Raw genomic sequence first — 23,241 nt, forward strand, 5'->3', positions numbered from 1 at the left:
TGCTTTGGCTGACGGTAAAATGCAAGGAAAAAAGAAAAGAGGGGAAGAAAAAAAGAAGCCTCTTGGGTAAAGAGGGATTTTTCCCACGCACCACGCGGAGGCACAAAACAAAACTCCCTGCTCCAGGGGAAATAGGAACAAACGCGCAGGGTTAGCGAAGGACAGAGAAAGGCGGTAACTGGAGCCGAGGCTGGCTGCTGGTCCCGATTTTAGCTCATTCCTGGCAATCCCAGCAACATGGCGACGGGGATGAGAGACAAGAAAATGCATTCAGAGAGAAGGAAGTGGGGGGAAAGCCACGGACAAACTCGAGCCTAAACCAGGCCCTTGTCCTCTGAGCCGAGGCCGAGAGGAGCCCCCACGGGTTCCTGCTCCGAGCTGCCGCTGTCCCCGAGCGGTGATGGCCCCTATATGAATGGGCACAGCCCGGGAGGGAAAGGAGCCCTGTCCCTTTTATTGTAATCACTAACCTGGAACTTCTTTTATTAAGAGATGGAAAGAAGCACGGGATCATTTCTCAATTCCTCACTAGACCTGTCCACAGGCTGGCCCTGGCTGTGCACACAGGGTGTAGAACACACACAAGCATCCTCCTCGTTCTTTTTATCGGTACCTTTACCAGCTCTTTTTATCGGTACCTTTTCCAGCCTTTCTATTTTCCCGGCAGCAACCCGCATCCCCCTCTGCTTCCCTCGGGGGGACCTTCCCCTCATCCTGGTCCTCAGCGAGCAGTTCACCCCTTCCAGAACCATCATAAAACTTTTATTGCCCCTTCGCTCTTTTAACGTAAGTTTTCTTGGGGCTTTAGAGCATAAAAGGCAAATTATTCACGGTATTATCCCATCTGCTTCTGCTGCTGGTGGAGGGGCAGAATCCCTTTTGCTCCCACTGATAACGTAACATTTGGTAGCGGGCTTTTTTTCTCCCGTTTAATAGCAATTGCAAAGGCGTGTGTTAGTACGGGGGGGTGGAGAGGCTGTCGGTGTGCGTGCGTGTGTACATACGTGTGCATGTGCCTACGCGCTTGTGCGCACATGTGCGTGTATTTCAATAGCGCTGAATTCTAACCGGGAATGGGATTTCAAGGGCCCCGCATGGGAACTCTGCGCCCTTTATCTTGCGTTTTCTGTCATTAATCCTTTTTCCTTTGTTTTCATTTGCGGCCCAATGGCAGCCCGGCCCCGGCACCACGTGACCCTCTTTGTGGCCGCGGGAGCGGGCCGGGCCGCGCAGGGACCGCGCAGGGACAGCGCAAGGGCCACGCTTAGCTCAGACCCTCGGGTTCTCACCCCAGGAGGGGACCCGGAGCCAGGACCGCTGCCCAGACCCCATCCTCGCCTTCTCCTCGCTGTTTTCACATCCACGTGGTTCCTTTTCTCCTTTAAATCCCAGCGAGAGGACGAGATAAAATTGATAACAGAAAGTTTATTCAAGAATTGTTCAACAGACAACCCTTAGCAAGGAAACAAAATAACTACTGTAAGAACAAAGAAAGAGCTCGGAAGAGGCGGGGTGAGGTGGGAGGGAGGGATTAGCTATAGTTCTAATTCAGGACTATACAATTACAGGCTGGTTCTGCTCTCATGCCTCCAGTAGAACTAATTACATTATTCATAAGTACGAAGGTAACATAAAACTACTGGTCTTCCTAAATTACAATAACTAAAATAAGCTTGTTGTACAATGACAAGGAAACACAATGTCCTTTAGAACAGGTAAATACTAAAAAAGTACAATTTGATTCCTTCTTTTTTTTGTTTGTTTTTTGTTTTTTTTTTTCCTCATATAAATACATAATATTGGGGATAAATAATACCAAAAAAAAGGAAAATATTTTAAACTGGCTATAACCAATAAATATATATGAATGTTCACCAGAACACACACCTATTGAAGGGCATCTCGACTGAGTTGGACGAAAGCCCTTCAAAGTTGTTTTTATACCCATTATATGTAAACTCTAAGTGCAACAAAGATGTCCAGACAAGAAAGCATTAGCAAATACTAGAGATCCATTCACTTCTGCTTCGATGGGAGGACATTCCATTTGTTCAAATATACCCTGTTTTCACGTAAGGTCAAGAGAAGAGGAGGAAAGAAGTGTAGGACTTCTGAGTCTTAAGATTGCTTTTCTGTTTAGGAACCCTAAGAAAAATACCCCCAAACAAAAACAAACCCAACACTGTTGAACAGAGACTTCATGTCATCTAGAGGCAAAGGTGGGAAAATATTCAGACCTGTCAACTCTGTCTTCCTCTCTTTGGACTGCTGTTATTGTTGGGGGGTTGAGGCATTTCAAAACCCTTGTTTCCTGAACCTTTTGCAATACTTAGACCTCCCTTATTCTAATTTGATGCTGATTATTGTTATTATTGAGAGGGGAGGCAGGGGCTGGAGGGGAAGAGCATGAATCCCAGGCGTTGGCAGGTTTGTATATTTGCAGTTTATGTGGTGACTGGTGGGAAGTTAATCGGTGCCCTTCCTCATCGGGCTGGGAAGGAAAAGCACGAGGTTCCTCTTGAGGAGTCAAGAAGAGGGTAGTTTTCTTGTGAATCTCTCTTGATTGCATATCTATACACTTGTGCATGTTGATGCAGATGCAGAGACATCAACGGTAAAGACCTGACTCCTGACCATTCTCCTTTCCAATGTCCAAAAATTATCAATGACGATCTATGCTTGGATTGGAAATGAAGGACGTTGCTGCTTGAAATTGGCTAGATTCCCATAAAACTACCCTACATCCACTTCAGAAGCATTTGTGCTGAAACACAGGAGGTATATCTCTTCAGAGAGAGAGCTACTGAAATGCTTGGAAATTGTGCCTAATAAACCCAGCGATAATAATAACAAGCACAACAAGCTAGTAGAAGTTGCCCTGTCAAAGAAAGAAAGAAAATAGCTCAACACAAATGTTCCTGAAGCCGATTCCGCCCTCTTCCCCTCTCCCATGCCCCATGGTGGGGTCCCATCCACTTTGCCTGAGCCTGCCCCTGCTCCCTATCACAGGTGGGTCAACTTGGGCGCCTCTTGGATTCTGCCCTGAGAAGAAGCGTGGTGCGTGGAAAGGTCTGTGTAGGTGGGGTGGGTCTCACATGGTCCGTGGTGCTGGCTCGGGGGCATCTGGGGAGGCCCATTGTAGTCCATGTTGGTGGCCTGGTGATGTGGCAGGTGATTGAGGCCATAAAGGGATGGGCCAGAGGTGGGCATAGAATCCACATAGTTACCTCCAACATAGACGGGGCTTCCCTGCATATTGGGTGTCCCGTAGGCCACCCCGTTCCCTTGTAAGACATGGGGGTCGTACTCGGGGGCCGTGTTGGCGTATTTCTGTTGGGAGGGGCAGCCTTTGATGGGGTTTTGGTAGTTAGTTGACATGGCATAGGCATTTTGGTGGGGTTTATTGAAGGAAGGTGGCGAGGGGGCATCATAGTTACTGCTCATGGTGTGCAAGGCATTCATAAATCCAGCAGAGGACTGCATGGGCTGGGGCGGGCTGCCGGTGGGGGAAGGCCCTCCAGAAGAAGACCCCATGCCTTTTGACTTCTGATCTTTCTTATACTTCATCCTTCTGTTCTGGAACCAGATCTTGATCTGCCTCTCGCTGAGGTTCAGCAGGTTGGCCATCTCCACGCGGCGGGGCCGGCACAGGTAGCGGTTGAAGTGGAATTCCTTCTCCAGCTCCACCAGCTGAGCACTGGTGTAGGCTGTGCGGGCTCTCTTGGAGGCCGAGGAGCCTGGAGGGCTTTTCTCGCCGCTGCAGGTTTCTGCTGGCCACAAAATGAAATCAAAGATAATTACTTACATGCAGCAATTGAATGCATCGTTTCTTAATAAATCCTGGAACAGGCACAAGAGTTCAAACCCCCCCCCTTCCATCACCCTTTCGCATTAGCCTGCACTCCATAATCATGTCATTTATTAAGAGTTCTGTTCTCCAAAGCTGCCCCTGGTTTATGAAAATTTGATCATGTCACGGAGAAAAGGATTCCAGGGCCATTTATTAGGAGTCGATTATTTCCAACAGATAATTTGGAGAAAATAATATTTGGCAGGGGGGCAGTGACTGCAAAGCCCATTAACACTAACACGGGGCAGTGTGAGGAGGAATTGTGTTTGCTAGGTGCAAATGCGCACGCACACATCTTGTGTATGTCTTGCACTTGAGTAACCCAAATATTTGCATGAACGCCCTTAAAAGATGGCATTTGTACCTACCTTTCTCTGAGATAAGCATGTATAAACCACATAAATTATACTCATGTAGAGCGAAGTGTGTGCAGCAAAGCTCAGATGAATTTGTTGCTCAAAACAGTGATATTTCTCTACTGATTGTTTTCCCTCTTCTGTTAGAGATGCACATGAATGCATGCAAAATGCACGTGTTTGTGCTCATGCCCTATACACGCACGCATACACTGAGGGCATCATGTTTACTGCTGTGTCTAGGGGCAGGAAGGTGGGAAGAGAACAAGCACTCTGCTTTATCATCACTGGGCCAAGCAGTGGGTGGACATTTCCATGTATCTGTCCGTACACAGTCAGACATCGGCTGTGTACAACTGCTGGTTGTATCTCCCTGCAGTGCTCTGGATGTGCTGAAAATGAACCAAGTGTGCACAGTCAGTGCTGCAGGGCAAGCCAAGGCTCTCCTGGCCTCACCAGGGCATGTGGCTGGCAGTTTTGGGATCATGCCCAACACCAGGATCCTCACTGGATCCTCACTGGATCCTCTCCCCTCCCTCCAAACCAGACCACTGCACCCAGTGGCTGTGTCCCCTCGCTGTTTAGGAAAGCAGAGCCATATACCTGTGCTAGGGGAGCTGGTTTTCTGTTTGGAGTTTTGCCTGGATTCTTTCATCCAGGGGAAAATCTGCTTGGTGAGACTGGCGTTTGCACTGAGGTTGGCTTTGCTGGGGGCACTTTTACTGCTCCCAGACTGGTTATTGCTGCTGTTACTGGTGCTGTTGGTGGCAGGGTTTGGGGGCGGCGAGATGGGGGGAGGCGGGTGGTGCTCCTGGGGCAAACTTGGACGCATGCAGCTTCCATTCAGGTCTTTACTTTTTGCATGCGGGGTTGTGTTGCCAAGAGACTGGAGGGAGCAGGCGGACCTCTGGTAGTCGCTCTCCATGTGAGAGGCCGGCTGGAAGGACTGCTGGGCACCCTCGTAGCCGAAGCCATTGGCACTCCCATAGGAGTAACCCCCAAAGAGCGTGGAGCTGTCGTAGTACGTTGTCTTCTGCATCTCTGGGACTCCCCAAAATGATTTTTCCAGCTACCAGGGTCTTGACACCCCTATGGCAGAACATTGGCACCCCAAGGCCACGTGACAGGCCGTTTCCAGCTGTCTATTGGAAGCTGACCTGAAAGGTTAGGAGAAAACACACAATAATAGTACCCAGCCTATGAATCCATCTTGGAGCCTGAAAGGCCCATGACATGAATAGGGTCCCGCCGAACAGGCCGAACAGATGCTTTGAGCAGATTTTGTCCTGTGCGCAGCCTAAGGAGGCTCAACAAATGTTACTGTGCAGGAGTGCTGAGCTTATTTTGGAGGGTAGTTTTCCTACTTGGTTGCTTCCTTGCTTGCACCCTTTTTTCCCTGGGAGAATAGCCCCCAGGATGTGTGACTACACACATGCTCTACGAGTACACGTGGTTTCCGCTGTACACATCTATTTACTTCTCTATTTCTCTATATACATATATGCACACACACCATGCTTACACATGCACTCCCATCTAAATGTGTGTGTGTGTATGCATATAGTATCGTGCACATCCACACGTCCATGTTCAGAGAGCACCCACGTTAATGTAAATCTGAGAGTACAGAACGGATAATTGCTGGCTCCAAGCATGAAAGGAATGAAGTCTTGCTTTCTTACCCCTGACCTATTCAAATCAGCCATTCACACAGAGAAAAACCAGCAAGGCCTTATAGCATCAGAAATTAAAAGTCTGCTAAGTTGATTGCAGGGCCTCAAACTGAAACCAGCAAATAGTCTGGTTTAAACTGAAACCAGTTTTAAACTGAAACCAGCAAATAGCCACTATGTTTTCTGCAGGTAACGGGTGTCCTGACACAGTTGGCTTCATTTGCTGTTTACACAGGAACTCACAAATGTCTTTGGAATTCAGTGCAAATATTTCAAGCAGATTTAAGCAGGGCATGAATTCAAGAATGTGCCTCCTTTGGCCTGTTTGATAGCCTCCCCCTCTCTGGCAGCACAGGTTGTATTTAGAAAACACAGCCCTTCAGCGCCTGCTCTGCTTTGTGCTCATCCGTCCTAACCCGGAGCTGCCGTTGGTAAGATGCGATTCCAAAACCAGTTTAATTGCTGTTGGGTTTGGGGTTTTTCTTTTTTCTTTTCCCTTGGAAAACTGACCCATCACCAGGCCATTTGCTCCTAACTTTCCTCCCTTTGATTTTGTATTGTTCCTCCCTCCCTCAGTCTAAGCTCAAAAGTCTAAAAAAACCCCAGTCCAAAGCCTCAAATTACAAAATGAAACCTTCCTTTTTGCTTCCTCTCCCTTTTCATTTTTCTTGATCTTTTCCTCTGTCTTTTCTCAAAGCATAAACTTTCCTTGACCATAAAGACAGAGTGGAAATACCCTTGGAAATATGAAAACTATCTTGCCCTGGAAACAAGCCGATGTGTGAGGCTCAGTCAGCAGCTCACATATTTTACAAAGGCAGAGGCTTCTCCCCGCAGCTCAGAGCTGCGAGGAACCCCCGTGCATTCTGTTTGGAAATTGATACCCACTGTATATTTAATTCTATCTCTTGTATATTTAATTTTATCGGGGCTCTTTCATTCTCTAAAATAAAATAGAATAAACTCAGTGGAGATAAAGCCTGATGCGATATTTCTAAGTACCGGGGTTTAACAGAAGCCACAGCTTGACAATAAATAACATCTTTTTTTCCCCTTCCCTGACTGCTCTGTTCTTCTGTCATGTCATATGAAACCTCCGTGTACTTCCCTCACAGTCTCCGAAGATGTGGCCACGGAGGAGCTGCTTTGCTTTTCTACACGGATTCAATCCTTTCTGCATTCCCAGATCCGTGTAGTGTCTTCCACGGAGATGCATTATTGTCTAGCGAGGGGACAGGGAGTTACTCGCGTTTGTTTTCCTCGCCATGATAAATATGTCTTATTAAAAAGTAGACTGCACTCCCCGAGCTCGAGCTGGGAATGAATTAAGCAACAGCAGCGCCTTTCTTATGAATAGCTTCGCTGAAAATATCTACGAGGCCAGAGGTGGGAATTTCTCCAAGGCCCTTCCTGTCTGGCATAGGTTTGTTAAAAAAAAAACACCAAATCCCAACCAAACCGAGCCGAGAGGCTGAGCTAAAGCAGCTAAAAATAACAGCGACGATAGCTGGGGGTTTTGTTGTCTTTTTTTTTTTTTTTTTTGGTGTGTGGTGGGTTTTTTTTTTCATGTCCATAAAATAAATTTACAACCCCCTTCGCCCAAAAGCTCGCTCGTGGCTTCCACAGCTTTGCTTTTGTACCTCATCTCTCAGCGCCTCGCAAATGCCGCTCATTTATCTTCGCCGGGGACGGCGCGATCCTAATTATTTACTCCAAGGAATTGCTTTTAAAAAAAAAAGCACATCTCAGGCAGAATAATAAATATTCGATTATCTCCTGGTGCGGTTAAAGCCGGGTGGGATCCGCGCTGCCGCTTTTCCTCACGCTCCAAGTTTCACTTTTGCGAGCGGTAGCGTTTAACGCAAACTCTTTGCCGGCAAGTTCGGAGTGCGAGGGTTTGGAGGCATTAAAAAAAAAACAAAACAAACCAAACCAAATCAAAAGACGAGAAAAGAGGAGAAAAAGAAGAAAAATCGAAGGGAAGGTGCGAGAGGGCTGCGGGGAGGAGGATGCTCAGGAGGCAAAATCCGGCGGTCGAAGGCAAAAGGGAAGAGGAGTCCGAGGCAGAGGCATTCTGGTGTTAACGCCATCCCCTCCATGTTGGAACCCCCAAATTCACAACCTGCCTGTGCTGAGGAGGAAGAGCGGCGCCTTTCCCCTCCCCCGCCCCCTCCCAAGGTACATTTCCCAGCGCCAGCGAAACCAGGCAGAGCCCCGCTTTTCATTTCAATTATTATTAATAATAAATATTCCAAACATGCCCTTAACAATAGGGCGGCTGCTCAGGAAGAGCTCAGACCCCAGCCCCTGCCTTGGCGCTGGATATGCCTGCAAAATAGAGACACATTCCTAAAATTTCCCTCTTCCCTCCCCCACAACCGAGCTTCACCCCAGCCAGAACTCCCCAGTTGTAAAGCGGGGGGGAAAAGGGCCCTGGATGAGGGCTGCGAAGGAGCCTCTGCGTGGAAGGAAGCTTAAAGCTTGTGAACTCTTCTTGAACCGAGATTGGAGTCATATGGTCATAAATCATTGGGACATATACTCCGCCATTCACAAAGTGATAGCCTATTTGAGTCCGGCTTACCTTAGTCTCTGACGAGCAAAGCACAGGCAGACATAATATATTTTCACATCCAGCATCCACGCAATCAATAAGCAAGGAATGACCCCCTTCCTTTAAAAGCGTTAAAGGAATATACGAGCGAGAGAGGAACAAAATCCAGCATATGCATGTATATATGGATAAAAAAAAAAGCCCAAACAGAGGGGGAGGGGGCTCAGCCAGTGGAGCTTTCGGTTACGACAGCTCAAATTGTCTCTCTGTCTCCGTTTGGGAAGAGAAGGGGAGGGGGGGGAATAAAAAAATCAAGATGCTTTCCAGCTTCCAAGATGTGCTGAGGGCTTTGAATGGCCAGACCCTGAGATTCGAGTTGCCCTATAGCTGGTACGCGCTGCTCACTGATAACAATGGCCTCTGCTTTCCACAGCAAAGGGGAAGAAGGGAAAGGAGAAGGGGAAAAAAAAAAGAAAGAAAGAAAAGCTGAACACAACCACCCCCACCCCCCCTCTTTTAACTATGCAATGCTTGGCTGGGATTAAAATAATAACGCAAAGAATCCAGGCTACTGAAGGAGGGGAAAAGGGGGGATAAAGCCGGGGGGGGGGGGGGGGGGGGCTGTTTTTAAACCCCAAGATTTGGTTTGGATTGCCGGGAAGAGCCAAGGAGCCTCCCGAACAGCGTCACTAGTGAAGAACGATGCTAATGGCAGCGGCGGTGACCGGCGGCCTGGGCGCGGGTGCGGACCTGGCCGCGGCTTCACGTGCTCCCCAGTTAGGCGTCGATTGATGCTAATAACATAATCATAGCATGTCCCCCCCCTCCACTCCACACACCCCCCCCCCGTTGCCCCCCCCGATCCCTCGGTGGCGTTTACCCGCGAACCCCCCGAACCCCCTTTTCTGGGGATCGAGGGGGGGGACACATGGACGGAAGCCTCGGGAGCCGTGGGTTGCAAGGGAGGGGGAGAAAAGGGGGGACCGCTCGTGTTGCTGCAACTCCGAGGCCCCGCGTAACTTCGGCGCTAACTTTGCGCGTCCCCGCGTCTTGGGGGCTCCCCCCGGCTTCCGCCAGGGTGGAGGTGTGGGGTTTACGGGGGGGGGGAAGGGGGGTGTCGGGGCTCAAACTACCCCCGGGGGAGGCCAGAGCAGCGAGGTGTTGAGCCATAAAGATGATTATTATTGCTATTATTAATAAGGCCGTTGCTGCCAGCGAGGCGCTGCCGCCACAGGAGATTTACGCCTTCCCCGTTCCCACGCGGCTGCGAGAGCAGAAACTCGCGTTTTGGGGAAAGCCCGTGATGAGGAGGAGCTGCGAGGGGGGAGGAAGGCGGGGAGGAATGGAGGTGTCTGCACTTTCCTTTCTTTATTTTTGTTCTTTTCTTAAGTGCTACTTTTGTTCCCCATCGCAGTTCTCTCCCCTCCTTTAATTCTGGCGCTCGCTCCTTTGGCTTAAGTGCTGACGGGGGGGAATTTACAATTAGCAAAGCAGGAAAAAGTGGGATCACAAAAGGCTCCTCGGACCTCGCCGCGAAGGGACGGCCCGTCGAGGGCGGGGGGGGGGGTTTGGTTTGGGGGTTTTTGTGTCTGTGTGTGCACCTTTAAGCTGAGAACTCCAGGAAGAAAAAGAAGCGTGCCCCAGGAAACACTTGACTTTTGAGAGGACTTACTCGAGGGTTTCTAGGTGATGGATAAAGTCCTGCTCCACGGACCGCGGTGTTTCCAGCTATTGTTCTGCTGGGAGGGAGCTTTCCACCGGCGGACACCATTATTTTTCCCCCTATTTAAACTTTTCATGAACTACTCCAACATAAATCTTCTCCTTCAAGCCAATTCTTACTCTGGAGCCCCGGCGCTGACATTTCAGGGAAGGAAGGATGAAAACCAGTAGTGGACTATTCTTTTAAAGACTTCTCAGTAGGTAAAATACTCTCTAGGTTTCTGAATCTGGATCTCCACTGACTAACTGGGAGTGCTCAAGCAACCAGAAGTCCCTCCAATACTGGAGATAATTCCTCTCAAGCGCGAAACCGTGCTTTAATTTTAACTGGCAGCCAAAAAAACCACCTTTTAGAAGGTCCTTGCTCTTTTAGATGTTGAGCTCCTGCAAGCACAGGTTTTAGGCTCCCTTTGGCATCTTTGCTTTGGTTGCAGCTTATTTTTCTTTAAGATGTAACTCCCTCACCCTCATCCCGAAATCAGCAGCAAATGTTGCAATCTGCCTGGATTTCCCTTCAAAGGGAGTACAGGAAATATCTTCAATTTAAAACACTCCCTCGAAGTTACGCTCATAAATCACAAGTTTAAGGACAAGCCAGTAGCAAAATGAAAATAGTCCGGTGAAATCCAGGGCAGCCCTGCTTATCCTGGCGGTGGGGGAGAGGGACGGGACTGGATGGGACAGGAGGGGAATTCACTTTGGGTGCCCTCAGAGAAGGAATGAAGGGAGACACAGAGACACGCACAGGTTGGATATTGAGCCAAACTCACCGGTTGTGGAACGTCTGGTCCAGCAAAGCCGAGGCAGTGGCGGGCTTTGGGAAAGGAGGAGAGCTGGGGAGGGGGAAGGAGAGAAAACAAAGTATGAAACTTCGGTGAGAAACGAGGGGCTTCATCATCCAGAGGAACCTTTGCGTGGAAAAGGGGAGAAGACGGGCTCTGGTGAACAAAAGCCCCAGCAGTTCCTCCTGCATTATCACCCACCCCAGTCACCGGCATTTCCAGGACCCGATATCCTCATCCCGGCACCAGGGTTATTTCGGTAAACCCCTGCGCTCCCTCCGGTCCTTCCTCGCCCCGTACAACCCCCCGAAGGAAACGCTTCTCCCGCTCTGGGGTTCGCGTGTGATGGAAGCGTTTGGTGTGGACCAGGGGCGGTTTGCTTACGGCTGGTGGTGAACTCCAGATGCCATTTCAAATATATATACATTGGGAAGGGTTTGGGTTAAATTCTGGTGGTATTTTCAGGGTTAAATGCGTTTAAGAGATTAAATATCTGCAGTTAAATAGCTCTGGGTTCAACGTCAATGTAACAGTAGAGAAAATAGAAGAGGCAGCAAAGCCTGAAAGATACAGAATGGGGGTTTTGGTGTTTCTTGAGTGTGGTGGAGGGATTGCCACGAAGGGAGGGGGGAGGATGGAGACGCGCTGCAGTGTACGAGGCCAGAGGGGCAGTGATTCGGTATCAGAATTAACGGTTTGGAGACGTAAACATCTTGAAAGCCACGCCGAGATTTATGGCCACAACTTTGGCACGAAGGATTCGGGAAGGGAGAAAAAAAAGGAGAAAGACAAAACAATCTAATTTAACAATATTTTCGTTTAGGGAAACATTCCAACGCCTTAATAATCCCGTTTCCGTTCTGTATGTTGATGTTACTAATCTCGAATAAAAATGTTCCCCTCACACCCCTATTCTGCTCCTGACCACATCCCCGAGTCCATAAATCCCCCTCTGATGCTTCGTGACCTTCTCTGCTCGGCGGCCTAAAGCTGGAGGTTTTATTACTGTTATTATTACATGGGCTCACAGTTTAGTACACAGCTCTGGCAATATTCCACTTACATCCCAGCCCTCCCTGGGCTTTTCGGTTCCCTCTGTAGAGCACGCACAGAGGTTTGGAAAGAGGGGAAAAGGAAAAAGAAGGAAAGAAAAAGCTTTTTCTGCGCTGTGAACTCAGGCTGTTTTCAGCAAGTTCCGGGCTGGGAGGAAGAGGAGAAGAGGGCAGGGAAGAGGTGGGGAAAAGAGGGAAAACGGCGTTTATTTGGAAGTGGATGCAGGAGGGAGGAGGCAAAAAGAGAAACAAATAACCCCGAAGAAGCTGGAATCACCAACGGCTCCAGCGCGGAGGGCGGGGGGGGGGGGCTGGTGGTTTCTTTGTTTTTCATATATTCCCTGGCAGCGCAGGCAAGAGAAGGGATGGAGCGAGGGTGTTCCCCCCCGCCTCCACTCCCCCGTGTTCTTTGTTTTGATTTGGGGGCTTTTCTCTGTTCATTTTCTCTTGGAGGCGGCGCAAGTCCCGCCCGGCCCCTGCTCCGCACCCGCGGATGCTCCGCGGGGCCGCTCCTCCTCCCTCGGCTCTTTATTTAGTCTGAAGGGAAGGAGTTTGGGTTTTCCCATTCCCCAGACACTGAGCCCGAGGGCGGGCAGAGCTCCGAGCAGGAGGCGAGAGCTATGGAGGGTGCAGGACCTCCTGAAACCTCGAACAGAAGCCAGCCCGGATAAGAAATCAAACTGAAACTGAGCGAGCGCTGGCTTTGCCTTGACAGATTAGACCTTTTTCTCCCCCTGACCTTTGCTTAGACGAGCAATAACTCACCAGGTTAATGATCAATCAGCGGAAGTGCTTTGGAATTGTCTCCAAAAAAGCAAAAACAAAACCCAAAACCAAATCAAGCCAGCGGCCCTTGAGGCTCCCCCCCGCCCCGCAGCCCCCCCGCTCCCATGGGTCCACCTCTCCTTGCTCCCACGGGGTGCGGTGGGGTTGGGGGGTACGGGAGGGCTCGTGGGGACACCAGTTTGGGGGATCAGCGTGTTGCAAACAGCTCTTTGGGGGGCAGCACACCGGAGACGGGCTGGGAACCGGGAATCACCGTCGCCACTTTTCTTCTCTCTCTTCTCCCTCCTCCCTCCCAAATGCCAAAATAATGGCTTGAATTATGCGCCCACGTGACTGGGACACGTCAACCTTTTGCCTATTTTCCCCAGAATTGGGAAATTCCCGGCTTCCCCCTCCGGTCCCGCTAATTCCACCATCAGCAAATTCCCTGGAGCTCCCGGGCAGGAGGTGCCCCCGTTCCCGGGGGCTGCCCGGCCCCTGGGGGGCTCTGGGTGCCTTCTCCTTTGATTTTTTCCTACCAGTTTTCCTTTTTATCTTTTAATCTGGAGGCGAACAATCACTATAGGTGAGGAAAGAGACCGGCAGCACCCACCGCTCCCGCAGCCTCAGCATCCAGCCCCACGGCAAAGACGACGGAAACGGAGGGGGAAAGTAACGGGTCTGGGGGAGCAGGAAAAACCGAGAAGGGCTTCTCAGCCTCCCCGAGGCCCCGAGGATGGGCTTCTCCCTCCATGGCGACTCGCCTGGCCCCTAAGATGAGGTTCCTCGGGGGCTTCCCGTTTATTCCCACTCCGTTCCCCCTTCCCCCCCTCCAAAAAAATCACCAATATATAAGAAAGAGAAGGAGAAAATGAGGATTTGGAGCTTTTCTCCCATTGCCTTTCCTTAGCCTCCCGCAGGACCAGGTACCACGCTCCCATCGTGGCCATTTCTATGAGAAAAGGAAGGAATTCGGTTGTTTTGTGTTTTACAGGGATACTCGCCTCATTCCTGGCCCCGGCTGGCGCTGGAGAAGAAGCTGGGCATGGGGAAGAAGGGACCTGGGAGAAGGAACGAGCTCCATTGTGCCTGCTTCCTTCTGAGAATGCAGAAAGACTAACAAATTCTGAAGAGGAACTCGCCGGAGAGGGAGAAAGAAGCGGTGGCAAGGAATTCTATTTCTCTACTGTGGGATGCCCACGAGGAATATTTATGGTCTGTAGGGAAGCGCGTGGATCCCACGGAGTCCTGCATCCTCCCTGCCGCCTCCCTGCGCACACCCCCCCCCCCCAAAGGTGCTGCCCCTTGCTATAACCCCTCGGGAGCTGCAGGCTGCTCCCAACGCCACCTCCTCACCCCCATCAAAGGGCTCCCACCCACCCCGGGTTAATTTTTAATGGGGCGGGAAAGTTTGGGGAACGGCAATGTTTAACGCAGGAGAGGGCACGGAGGTGAAAGAGGGGGTTTGAAGTCCTATTTCAGTCCGAGCTTTTACCACGGCTGCGAGTGCGGCAGGGCCGAGCTGGGACACACGGATTTTGGGCAGAGATATCCCCCCTCTGCGCCCACCAAAGCACTGGGCAGAGGGAATAACCCGCCTAGGGGAGTACTCTGATTAATATCACAGAGAAACCAAACTATTCCTTGCTCTTTTCCCCCACATCTCGGTGCTGCCGGATTCACTCACAAAGCAAATCTGAGCCCCCCCCCCCCCCCCCCAACGAGCTGAGAATAAGTCGCTTTTTAGGAAGAATGAGAGAAAAGAAAACTAGGAAGAAAAATACCCCCACCATCCCCCTAAAATCCGCTGTCCCAAAAGAGCAGAAGTGAGAAGAGCACAACCCTATAGATCTATACGGTTACATTTCAGAAAGTGTCCATTAATATCAATTTACTTCAATGAAAACTTTGCTTCTTCATGAAGTTGATGATTTATGATAAAATCAATTAAATTACGGTCACTCAGGGCCTGCGGTTTCTTCTCAGATTTCATTCGCCAACAGATCAAGCGGTTGGTAAAAACACCCAACTTTAGCTGGAGGCGAGTAAAGAGAAATCTGGAGCTGAGGAAATTTAATGCAAAGCAATTTTCAGGAGGGAAAAAAATAGGGCAAAAAACAACAACAAAAAGGAAAAGAATAAAATAAAGAAGCTGTCTGTGTAGCTGAGCTCCTGCTCTGCCAATATCGCAGCTCGCCTCGGGAAGTATCAGCCACTGAGTCAAAACTTTCCCAGTTTCCCAATCTAAGAGAGTATTTTTAGACCTGGCAACTTGTCCCGAGGATGAAGTTATGATGTCGCTCTAAAGGGAGAGGAACCAAGGGAGAACAGAGCACGATTATGTATGTATTTAAAGCGGAAAAAAAAAAAACAACTTTCCAGATTTAACCCCATTTCTCGTGTTTCTTTTTTTTTTTCCTGCATACAAACGATTCTCCTGTCTCGCTCTTAAAATACCCATCGGGGGTTCACCGGGCAGGATGGAGGGGGAGCAGCCACAACCGAACAGCACAAACCCATAGTAAATAACGCATCTGAGATTCCCACGCGTAATCTCACACCCCCCCCCGCCCATCCTCTTCGATCCCAGACACCGCATTTGAGCGGAATGACCCATTTTGGAGGCCATTCTTTCCCTACCCCCAACCCAAGCAAACATCGAACCTCTTTAAACCCCTGATATTTTCATGCTCGGACACCCCAGAAGCCGCCTCTTTAATATGGAAGTCTCCTTCTTACCCATTGCGGTCAAACGCACGGCTCGGCTAAAAGGAACAGCAGCTCAATGAACCAGATGTTTGTTGGTCACATCTGGCCACTCCACCCAGACCTGGGGAGGGAAAACCCGCTATGGACATACACAGAGCTTGGGAAAGCTTCTTTTCGGGGTGGGGGGGAGGGCTTTCTGTTTTAGAAGCCCCTGTAATGAGGGTCTGCTTCAAGTAAACAAAAAACTTGGTAGGGCCATAAATCACCATCACAAACATTCTTCAGTTTAACACCCGCGTTTCCAATGGGCTTTTGTAGTTTCTTTTTCAAACAAGAGAGAGGTGCTAAACCTTTACCAAATGCGTCCCAGACAAACTTCGCAAGGAATCACCCCCTCGGACAGAAGCGGTTTGCGGCCGGTCCCCGTTATGGACCCTGCGAGGTCTTTTTTTGCTCATCCCCAGCTCTCCCGCTCCCGAAGCATCAGTCTTAATTTGTGAGCGGCAGAAAGTCAGCTACAGCTCGCGGAGAGCGGGGGAGAAGCCTGTCAAAGCTCTCGGAGCAATTCATTACATCTCAGAGCGCCGGAGAAGGGAGGAAAGGCAGAGCCGCACCATTCCTTTATTTATTTGTTTGGAACTCCTTACCTGTGAGACTGTCCGACCCAGGACTTCAAGAAGAAGGAGCGAAGCCGGATCGGATGGGGCGAGTTCGCAACTGGAGCAGGCAAATTAAGGAGAAGCAACTACTTTATTGCACCCCGGAGGAAGGATCTTGCTGACGGCTTTCCCGGACGATTTGGAATTTTGTTTCCCTAAAGATGCTTTGGTTTTTGAATTATTTCTCTTTTTTTTTTTTTTTTTTACTCCCTCGATTCAAAAGGAACGGACTTGACCTGGAGAAAAAGAGAAACTCCTCCGAAACAGCTTTAAGGATTGCAAGGATGCGGCCCCCCTTTGCAGAGATACCGAGCCGAGCGGGGTGGGATGGGGGTGTCGGGAGGGGGGGCGAGAGCACGTTCCCTTTAGGAAAAAGAAAAGGAAAGGCGCCCCCAAAAACCTCCCCCACTCCTGACTCCTTCGTATCTCTCTGGAAAGCTGTTTCTCTTTATAAAGACTTAAAATGTTGCAAGACGGTTGTAATACTGAGTGACAAGGGGTGCTGGAGAGAAGGGAACCAAATGGATTCTGGTTTTCAGAGCCAGTAGGAATTGGCCAGCCTTCAATGTCAGGATTCAAAATTGATTCCATATGTCTCGGCCGGGGAAAGGGGAAAAAATGAAGGATAGAAAGAAGGAAAGAGAGGGAAAGAAAGGGGGGGAATAGAAGTTGTGCAAAGCTCATCGGGTTTAATACTTTTTCTCGCTCCCACCCTTCCCAGCAATACCCTGCCATTAAATCTTGCCCTTTTCCAGGGAATAGTTTGCACTCTCGCGTTTGAAGCGCAGGGAGTGTTGAGGTACCAGTAGCAACAAACCAGATCCTGGGGGTTATTTTTAGACTTGGCTTTTCTGTAGCTGACCTCAGCGCGAGGAGAGGAAATCTGGATCTGCGTGCTGGCGAAAGCGCGCAGCGTGCCACGGCTCCCCAGAACCGGGGGGAACGGGAAGATGCAAACCCTCCCCTCCTAAAAACCACCACCACCAGCATCATCATCACCCCACGGCGCCCAGCACCCGGGCAGGTGATGGGCTCGTAGAGTCCGGGTCAGGGTGGTGGGAAAGGGGTTCAGGGAGGGGGGACCCGGTTCCTCTCCCAGTCCCCCCTCAGCACAGAGGCTGCGGTTTGAAGCTCCTCATCGACTTCACCGGGACATGCTCGGAAAGAATTTGACCCGAAGTTTTTGAGGCTTCTCTCCTGACCTCTCAATACCACTGCCAATAAAGCATCGATATATTTCGTACGGAGTCGGACTTCAAAAGGAGATGAAATAGCAACGAGTGGGGATTTCTCCTTAACCCCTCCCCTTGTATCTACGCTAAAATAAGGAGTCAAATCTCCACCATTGCCTCTGATTTATAGCCTCCCTTTTCAGCTGGGATGGTTACGGGCAGGGAAGTGTTGAAATGTGGTTGTCGCCTTTTATTTCTTTCGCCTCCTCCCTCTTCCCCACTAAAAATAAAAAAGAGATAAAACTTCAAAGAAAACAGTCCCCGTTTCCAGACTTTTGCTTATTTAACTGAAAAGCAACCGAGCTCTTCCCTTTTGTCCTGGCTGCTCATGGCTCGGGGTCGTTTCCTTATGAAATAGGAAAACGAAGCACAATAGGCTCCAGGTCCCCGGGTCTCGACGACGGTTTCGGGGTGACACCGGGGGACAGGGGCGGGCTGAAGCCCCTTCCCGGGGGAAACGCACCCACAAAAAGAAAAGGATGGGGGGGGAGCTGCTGCCAGGCCCTGCCCCTGCGCCCGCTTCGCTCCTCAGCCCCAGGTTTCCGCGTTATCCCCTTTATTGCTCCCCTTCCCGGCCTTGCAGCTCTCGCCCTCAGCAATGCTTTGATCTGAAATAACTCTCTCCTCCTGCCTGCAATAAATTATGAATTAAGGTGCTGTTGACTCATATTTACAACGTTAATAACTTCCTCTTTGGGAAAAGATAGGGGATGTCTGGCCGAGAGGGGAAGGGAGGGATATTTCTTTGGGGATGAGATGTGCTAAACGCGGATTCATAGCGCCTATAGCCCAGAGACTTCTGACGAGATGCCAGGCAAGGAGAAAGGCTTATTGCACACAAACTAATGAAATCGAACCTGCTTGAGTGACTTGAAATAGCTTATTGCCTCCTCCCGACTCTTGGACGTTGTTTCTGCCATTTGTAACTCTAAGGTTCAATAGCTGGTTTCTCGAAAAGAGCCCCCCCAAACCTCGGTTTCAAAGAGTTTCAAACATGGTAAGGAGCTATTCGCTCATTATTTGTAGCGAGGCTGGGAGAGCAGCGGCGACGGGGCTGCGCGGAAGATGCGCAGATGCGCAGAGGATGCTCAGGGCAAGGGCTTCTGCTCCGGAATCCCCCTCGCAGCTCTGGCCAAAACCAAACCCCTTCCCTCGAGTGATCGCTAACCCCAGAGGGGAGAAACTTGTGTTTTGGGGAGGATGAAGCTGGTGCCCCCCCCCCCCCCCCCCAAGACCCAGTCCTGCATGAAGGGAAGTTTTGCATCATCTAAGGGCCCCCCGACCCATGTTTCCCCCCCGCCGCCCAGCCGCCGGCCGGGGACAGAGCAGGATGGGGAACATTCTGCCTTCTCCTAGCCAGGCCTCAGGTATCCTCCTGGACCTGGGGTCCCCTCCAAGGTTGGAGGCTCTTGTCCCAAGTTTTGGGGTCCTATCTCTGTCATGGGGTGACCTGCTGGGTCTGGGTCTCCTAAGGGAGCTCTGGAGCTATTATCCAGTAGCTGAGCTTCTGTTCTGGCTCTGAGCCTCATAACTGGAGTCTGAGAGTCTTCTCAGGGGTCCTATTTCTGGTGCGGAGCCCCAGCCCGGGGCCGAGCCCCCCTCCAGGGCTGGGCCAGCAGATCTCGGGGTCGGGGCAGCATCCCCAGCACGGAGGTTCGGCCAGAGCGACCCGGCGGCCCTCGGCCACCCCATCTCCTCCTGACATCTGCTTATTAAAGCGCGACACTCGCACAAAGGCGTCTGGACCGGGGATAAATAGAGCCCCGAGTATTCATTTAAAGGGGTCTGCCGGCCGGGGCGGGGGCTGCGGGGCGGCTCCTCCGCACCGAGCCCGCAGCCGCCCCCCGCCAAGGGCCGATTTCTCACGCTCAACATCCCAAACCGACAGAAAACAAAAAAAAATTAGGAATGCCATCACATAAAACAAACCAGCACCGAACAAAATAAAGGGGGTGAAGAAAAAGAGGGAAGAAGGGGGGGTCTGCATCCATTTGAAGCCGACAACCTAAATTAATACGGGGCTTGACAGAGAATGATGCTGTATTTCTGGCTCCGTCACCGTCCCTGGATCTCCCTTAATATTTAATGAAAGTCGCTGAGTTTCTCTAATTTTGCTACATAAAGGTTTACACTGGCAGACAGAGTAAAATATCCCCGCTCGGGCGGTGTGAGACTTGGCTGCGAGCAGAGGGGAGGAAAGAGAAAGGAAGGGGGAAAAAGCAGGGAATCCTCATTCGAGAATCCGGTGCTAACATTTAATCTTTGCTCCTGTTGTCAGTTTTATTGACTCCTCGCATGCTGGAGCTTGTAAAATATTTAAAAACGCGATCTCCCACTTCCTCCTTCCCTTTCAACACTCCCGGGTAGGACCAATTTGGTCCAGTTTGGAGACGGGAGGGGAGGGCAGTGCTGACTCCCGACCTCCCCTTTGCCGTGGAGGATGCGCTCCCCGAGCTGACAGGAGAGCAGGTACCGGTGCCTCCCGTTCGGGACACACCATCTCGTCCCCAGAACACTTCAGCTTCGCTACCTTAGTGGCCTGAAAGGGATTCGCCTAGTAGAGCTCTGCTGTGTTTTGCACAGGAATCGCTCTGAAGGTAACAGCTGAGGGCCAGGTTAGGCTACTATTTAAGCTTATTTCTGTGCTCTTTCTCCTCGGAGCTCTGCTTTTCTTAAGATAAATAGCAGGCCCGGGCTCCTAGAGAATTCCTGAGAGCACCTTCTCCAGCTCTCATCATAAGAGCTCTATTCTCTGCCTCTCCATCCATCACCATCCTAGCCCGAGCAAGCCACGCGAAGTCACCCTCCTACTCCAAAAGCACAACGAGATACCGGCGAGGAGCTTATGCCCCTTTCTGCTGTTGTCTGTGGGTCAACCCCTCTGGGCTGGGTCCCTCGGCAGCGCCTCACTTCCCATAGCCCCCCTTTGTTCTGCCTTTGGTGGGCAAAGTCCCCTTCCCGCCTGGGACCAAATCCGCGCCTCTCCGAGGCAGCGACCTCCCAGCGGTAAGCTCTGGTTTTGTCTTGGTTTAAAATGATTCTTAACTAGTTTGTTGCATTTCAATCCGGTTTCGGTGCCTGGTTTAAAAAGAAGCATCTCCAGCAATTGCCTAAAGCAACCTGTGCCTGTTCTCCTGCGAGGAGTCCTGCCGGGGAACGGGGAGAGGGAAGTTGAGAGAAAATGAGTTATCGTTCAGAAAGAGATGTTGCAGCACAGGACTCCGAGCTGTGATTTTGATATTAAGGTCGTGCTTTTTTACTAGGTTTATATGGCAATGAGGCGTTCCCGGTTTCCCAAATTTATACAAATCTCTCCTTAATTGGTAATCACAGACGCTGTAATTTAAGACCCCCAGCTCCAGAGCTTTCATATTAGCTGCTGATCTATTACAGTAAATCGCCTGAAATCATCAACTCCAGGGAGTGGGGCAGAGAGAGATCCTCGCTCTAAAATATCATCGCTTGCACATCATTTTCACTCCAGAAATGATTTATCTTGGCCACCACTCTAAACAACACAACTCTCTCACAAACACACACACAATGGCAGCCGCGCTGCTGCTGACATGTTTATTGTAATAAATCAAGAAAGGGGGATGAGGGGGAAAAAAAAAGGGAGGTTGCGAGGAGAGAGAGGGAGAGAGGGGAATATTCCTAAAAATATCAATGAAATGCCTCGATGGGTATAAACATCCATAGCGCCATGTGAAGAGAAATGGGAGGAAATGAAGACGGCGATTTGTCACATTTTACGACAATAACATTAATAACAAACAATAAATTTACATGGACATATAGACACGCTCGGAATTGGGAAGCCCCTGCTACTTACAATAATCCAGCCCTCGGCGTGGCTTCGTGGGTCCTGAGAATTGTTTTATTGCAGCCTCCTCTCCCTCTCTCCTCCTCTCCCCCTCTTTCTCTCTCTCCCTCTCGCTCTTTCTCTCCCTCTTTTTTTTACCCCCCCTCCCCTCAGCTCTAGGCTTGTTTTTTAAAGGACAGTTGAATTTCACGTCAGACACAAGGAGTCCATGGCTGCGATTTTCCTGACGAATACATATCTATTCTGCAAGCTCGGCATTAATTATTTAATGAATCACGTGATGGGAAGGGGGAAGGGGGTCTCGCAGTTTCATACTCAAAGGACCACTGTGACCTTCCACCGGAACAGTAGTTTTTGAAAGAAGTTTCCAACTGAACGAAGCTTTTCGAGGTGGACAGAGCCCCCCCTTTCCCCTTTCCCCCCTCTTCCTCAGGGCTGCTCCCCAAAGCCGGGCACGGCGATGAGAGGCCGTGCAGGGGCACCCACCTCAACCCCCTGCCCTGCCCAAGGGCACGCGTTTAGCTTTATCCCCCTATCTTAAAAGCCCTTAAACCCTTCCCTACACATTGCCTGCAGCTTGGCTTTGCTGGACCTTGCTTCTGCTAAACCACATCGTGCTTTTTTTCCTTTCTATTTTTATTTCCCCTCTCTCCACGCTGCGATTTTCATGGCAGGCTTGTACTGAATAGCACAACTGTTTTAGAGTCTAAACCAGCTGAGAATATTTATACTCCTGGTTTGCAAGAGCTCAGCCCTCCCTTTCAGGCCTTTTCTCCCCGCTGTTATTGTTTGGCCAGCCTTTATTGCATTAAAAAAATAAAATCAAATCAAATTTGGACTCTGAGGAGAGCTGCCAAGTACAAGGATCCTGGAAAGGGGAAAAAAAGGGAAGAAGAATGAGCAACAAAGGGGAGCGGCTTGGAAAGGCCTCGGAGTCCACGGAGGGAGCCCACCACCCAAGAGAAGATAGGGAAAGGAGCCTGAAAGCCTCAGGAGCGCATCCTAGAGCAGAGAACCCCAGGGCAGAGCCCCCCCCCCCAGCAGCACACCAGCACCCCTTCAAGCCCATTGGGGTGCTAAACGGGGAATGGACCCCTCCGCCCTCCACGGGTAAAGCCTGGAGGGAGCTCGCCTTAACATCAACGTAAATCTGAAGAGCCTAAAAGCGGTTTTAGTCCCCCTTTAAGCCAAGCTTAGGGTGCTTTGTGGGGGGAGGCTCTGGGCTGCCCCCGGCCAGGAAGGAGCGAGCAGGGAAGCGCTTCATTTTCGAAAGCCCTCGATTATTTCGGAATCGATTTTATCGAGTGAAAGCCGTTGTTGGAAGAGAGACGCTTGGTCAAGGAGTGGGGGGGTGGGGGGGTGGAAATCCGATTCAAAGGGGGTTCTCTCGCTGGGGGAAGGGATCCCCAAGAGGAAGAAAACCTTGGGGGAGGGGGGGGGATATTTTGGAACTTCAGCTCAAGTCAGAAGCCGCAACTTTCGCTTCGCACAACCACTTATTTTTTTCTTCCCTGTCAGAAAAGGTAGAGTCCCTGTGAACGGAGCCGAGTAAATACACTAAAAAAGAGAGGGGGAGGAAAGGATCGGAGTCATCCCAGGCAGCAAACGGGGCAGATACCCCCCTCTCCACCTCCCCTGACATTTTTGGGTTTGTTTCATGCAAAAGAAGCACCCGTTTCTGGGGTTTCTTTTATTTTTTTCAAGCCCCCAGTTCAAAGGGTCGGAAACGCGGCCATAAACAGCGGCTTCACCCTCCGAGGTGCCGTGATCAAAGCCGTTTTCTTTCTAAAGATAAAATGAACGTTTATATAGTGAGAAAGCGAGATTGATTTACGGATTTAAACACGCCGTTCTTATTGCGGATCATAAATCTGTCACCGGGGCTGAGAAACTCCCAACCCGCTCGCCGAGCTTTTAAAGCTACTCAGAGCTATAGAGGGGGTGCACGGTCCCCCACCAGCACCCACATAGGAACAGACCCCCCCATATCCTTGCATATATAGACAGATATCACATATATATTTATTTCGACTTCCTCTTTACCCTTTCTGTCCAGTAACTACT

At 50.3% G+C, this 23,241-nt stretch overlaps 2 protein-coding genes and 1 long non-coding RNA gene across 9 annotated transcripts in view; 2 read left to right on the forward strand and 1 right to left on the reverse strand.

Annotated features, from left to right (window-relative positions):
* Window positions 1-23,241, forward strand: part of ATP5MC1 (ATP synthase membrane subunit c locus 1) — a 254,377-nt gene that overhangs the window by 93,237 nt on the left and 137,899 nt on the right. The gene's annotated exons all lie outside the window — the stretch shown is intronic.
* HOXB3 (homeobox B3) lies at window positions 1,406-21,261 on the reverse strand. 7 transcript variants are annotated; one of them, XM_061477435.1, is made up of 5 exons: window positions 16,111-16,421; window positions 10,926-10,988; window positions 8,464-8,553; window positions 4,810-5,363; window positions 1,406-3,770 (listed from the first exon to the last, which is right to left on the reverse strand). In XM_061477435.1, the coding sequence occupies exons 4-5, from the start codon at window positions 5,243-5,245 to the stop codon at window positions 3,004-3,006; spliced, it is 1,203 nt and encodes a 400-aa protein (XP_061333419.1). In that variant the 5' UTR covers window positions 5,246-5,363; window positions 8,464-8,553; window positions 10,926-10,988; window positions 16,111-16,421; the 3' UTR covers window positions 1,406-3,003. The 7 variants fall into 7 exon arrangements, with proteins under 7 accessions (XP_061333419.1, XP_061333416.1, XP_061333417.1 ...); XM_061477432.1 differs by lacking the exon at window positions 8,464-8,553 and adding an exon at window positions 15,494-15,584; XM_061477433.1 differs by lacking the exons at window positions 8,464-8,553; window positions 16,111-16,421 and adding an exon at window positions 21,187-21,261.
* Window positions 11,205-11,843, forward strand: LOC133281672 (uncharacterized). The gene is made up of 2 exons (XR_009747569.1): window positions 11,205-11,295; window positions 11,536-11,843. It is a non-coding gene; the product is annotated as an uncharacterized LOC133281672 (long non-coding RNA).

The sequence above is a fragment of the Pezoporus flaviventris genome, unplaced genomic scaffold (assembly GCF_033815535.1).
Source record: "Pezoporus flaviventris isolate CSIRO_AGI_PZ_B2104156 unplaced genomic scaffold, CSIRO_AGI_Pfla_v1 ptg000107l, whole genome shotgun sequence".
NCBI classification, from domain to species: Eukaryota; Metazoa; Chordata; class Aves; order Psittaciformes; family Psittacidae; genus Pezoporus; species Pezoporus flaviventris.

Bases quoted from the DNA above. Each gene is read 5' to 3' on its own strand.
- HOXB3 (XM_061477433.1), bottom strand. From the start codon at position 5,245: ATGCAGAAGACAACGTACTACGACAGCTCCACGCTCTTTGGGGGTTAC. The intron at 3,771-4,809 runs GTATATGGCTCT...TTTTGTGGCCAG, and splicing joins AACCAGCTCCCCTAGCACAG to CAGAAACCTGCAGCGGCGAG.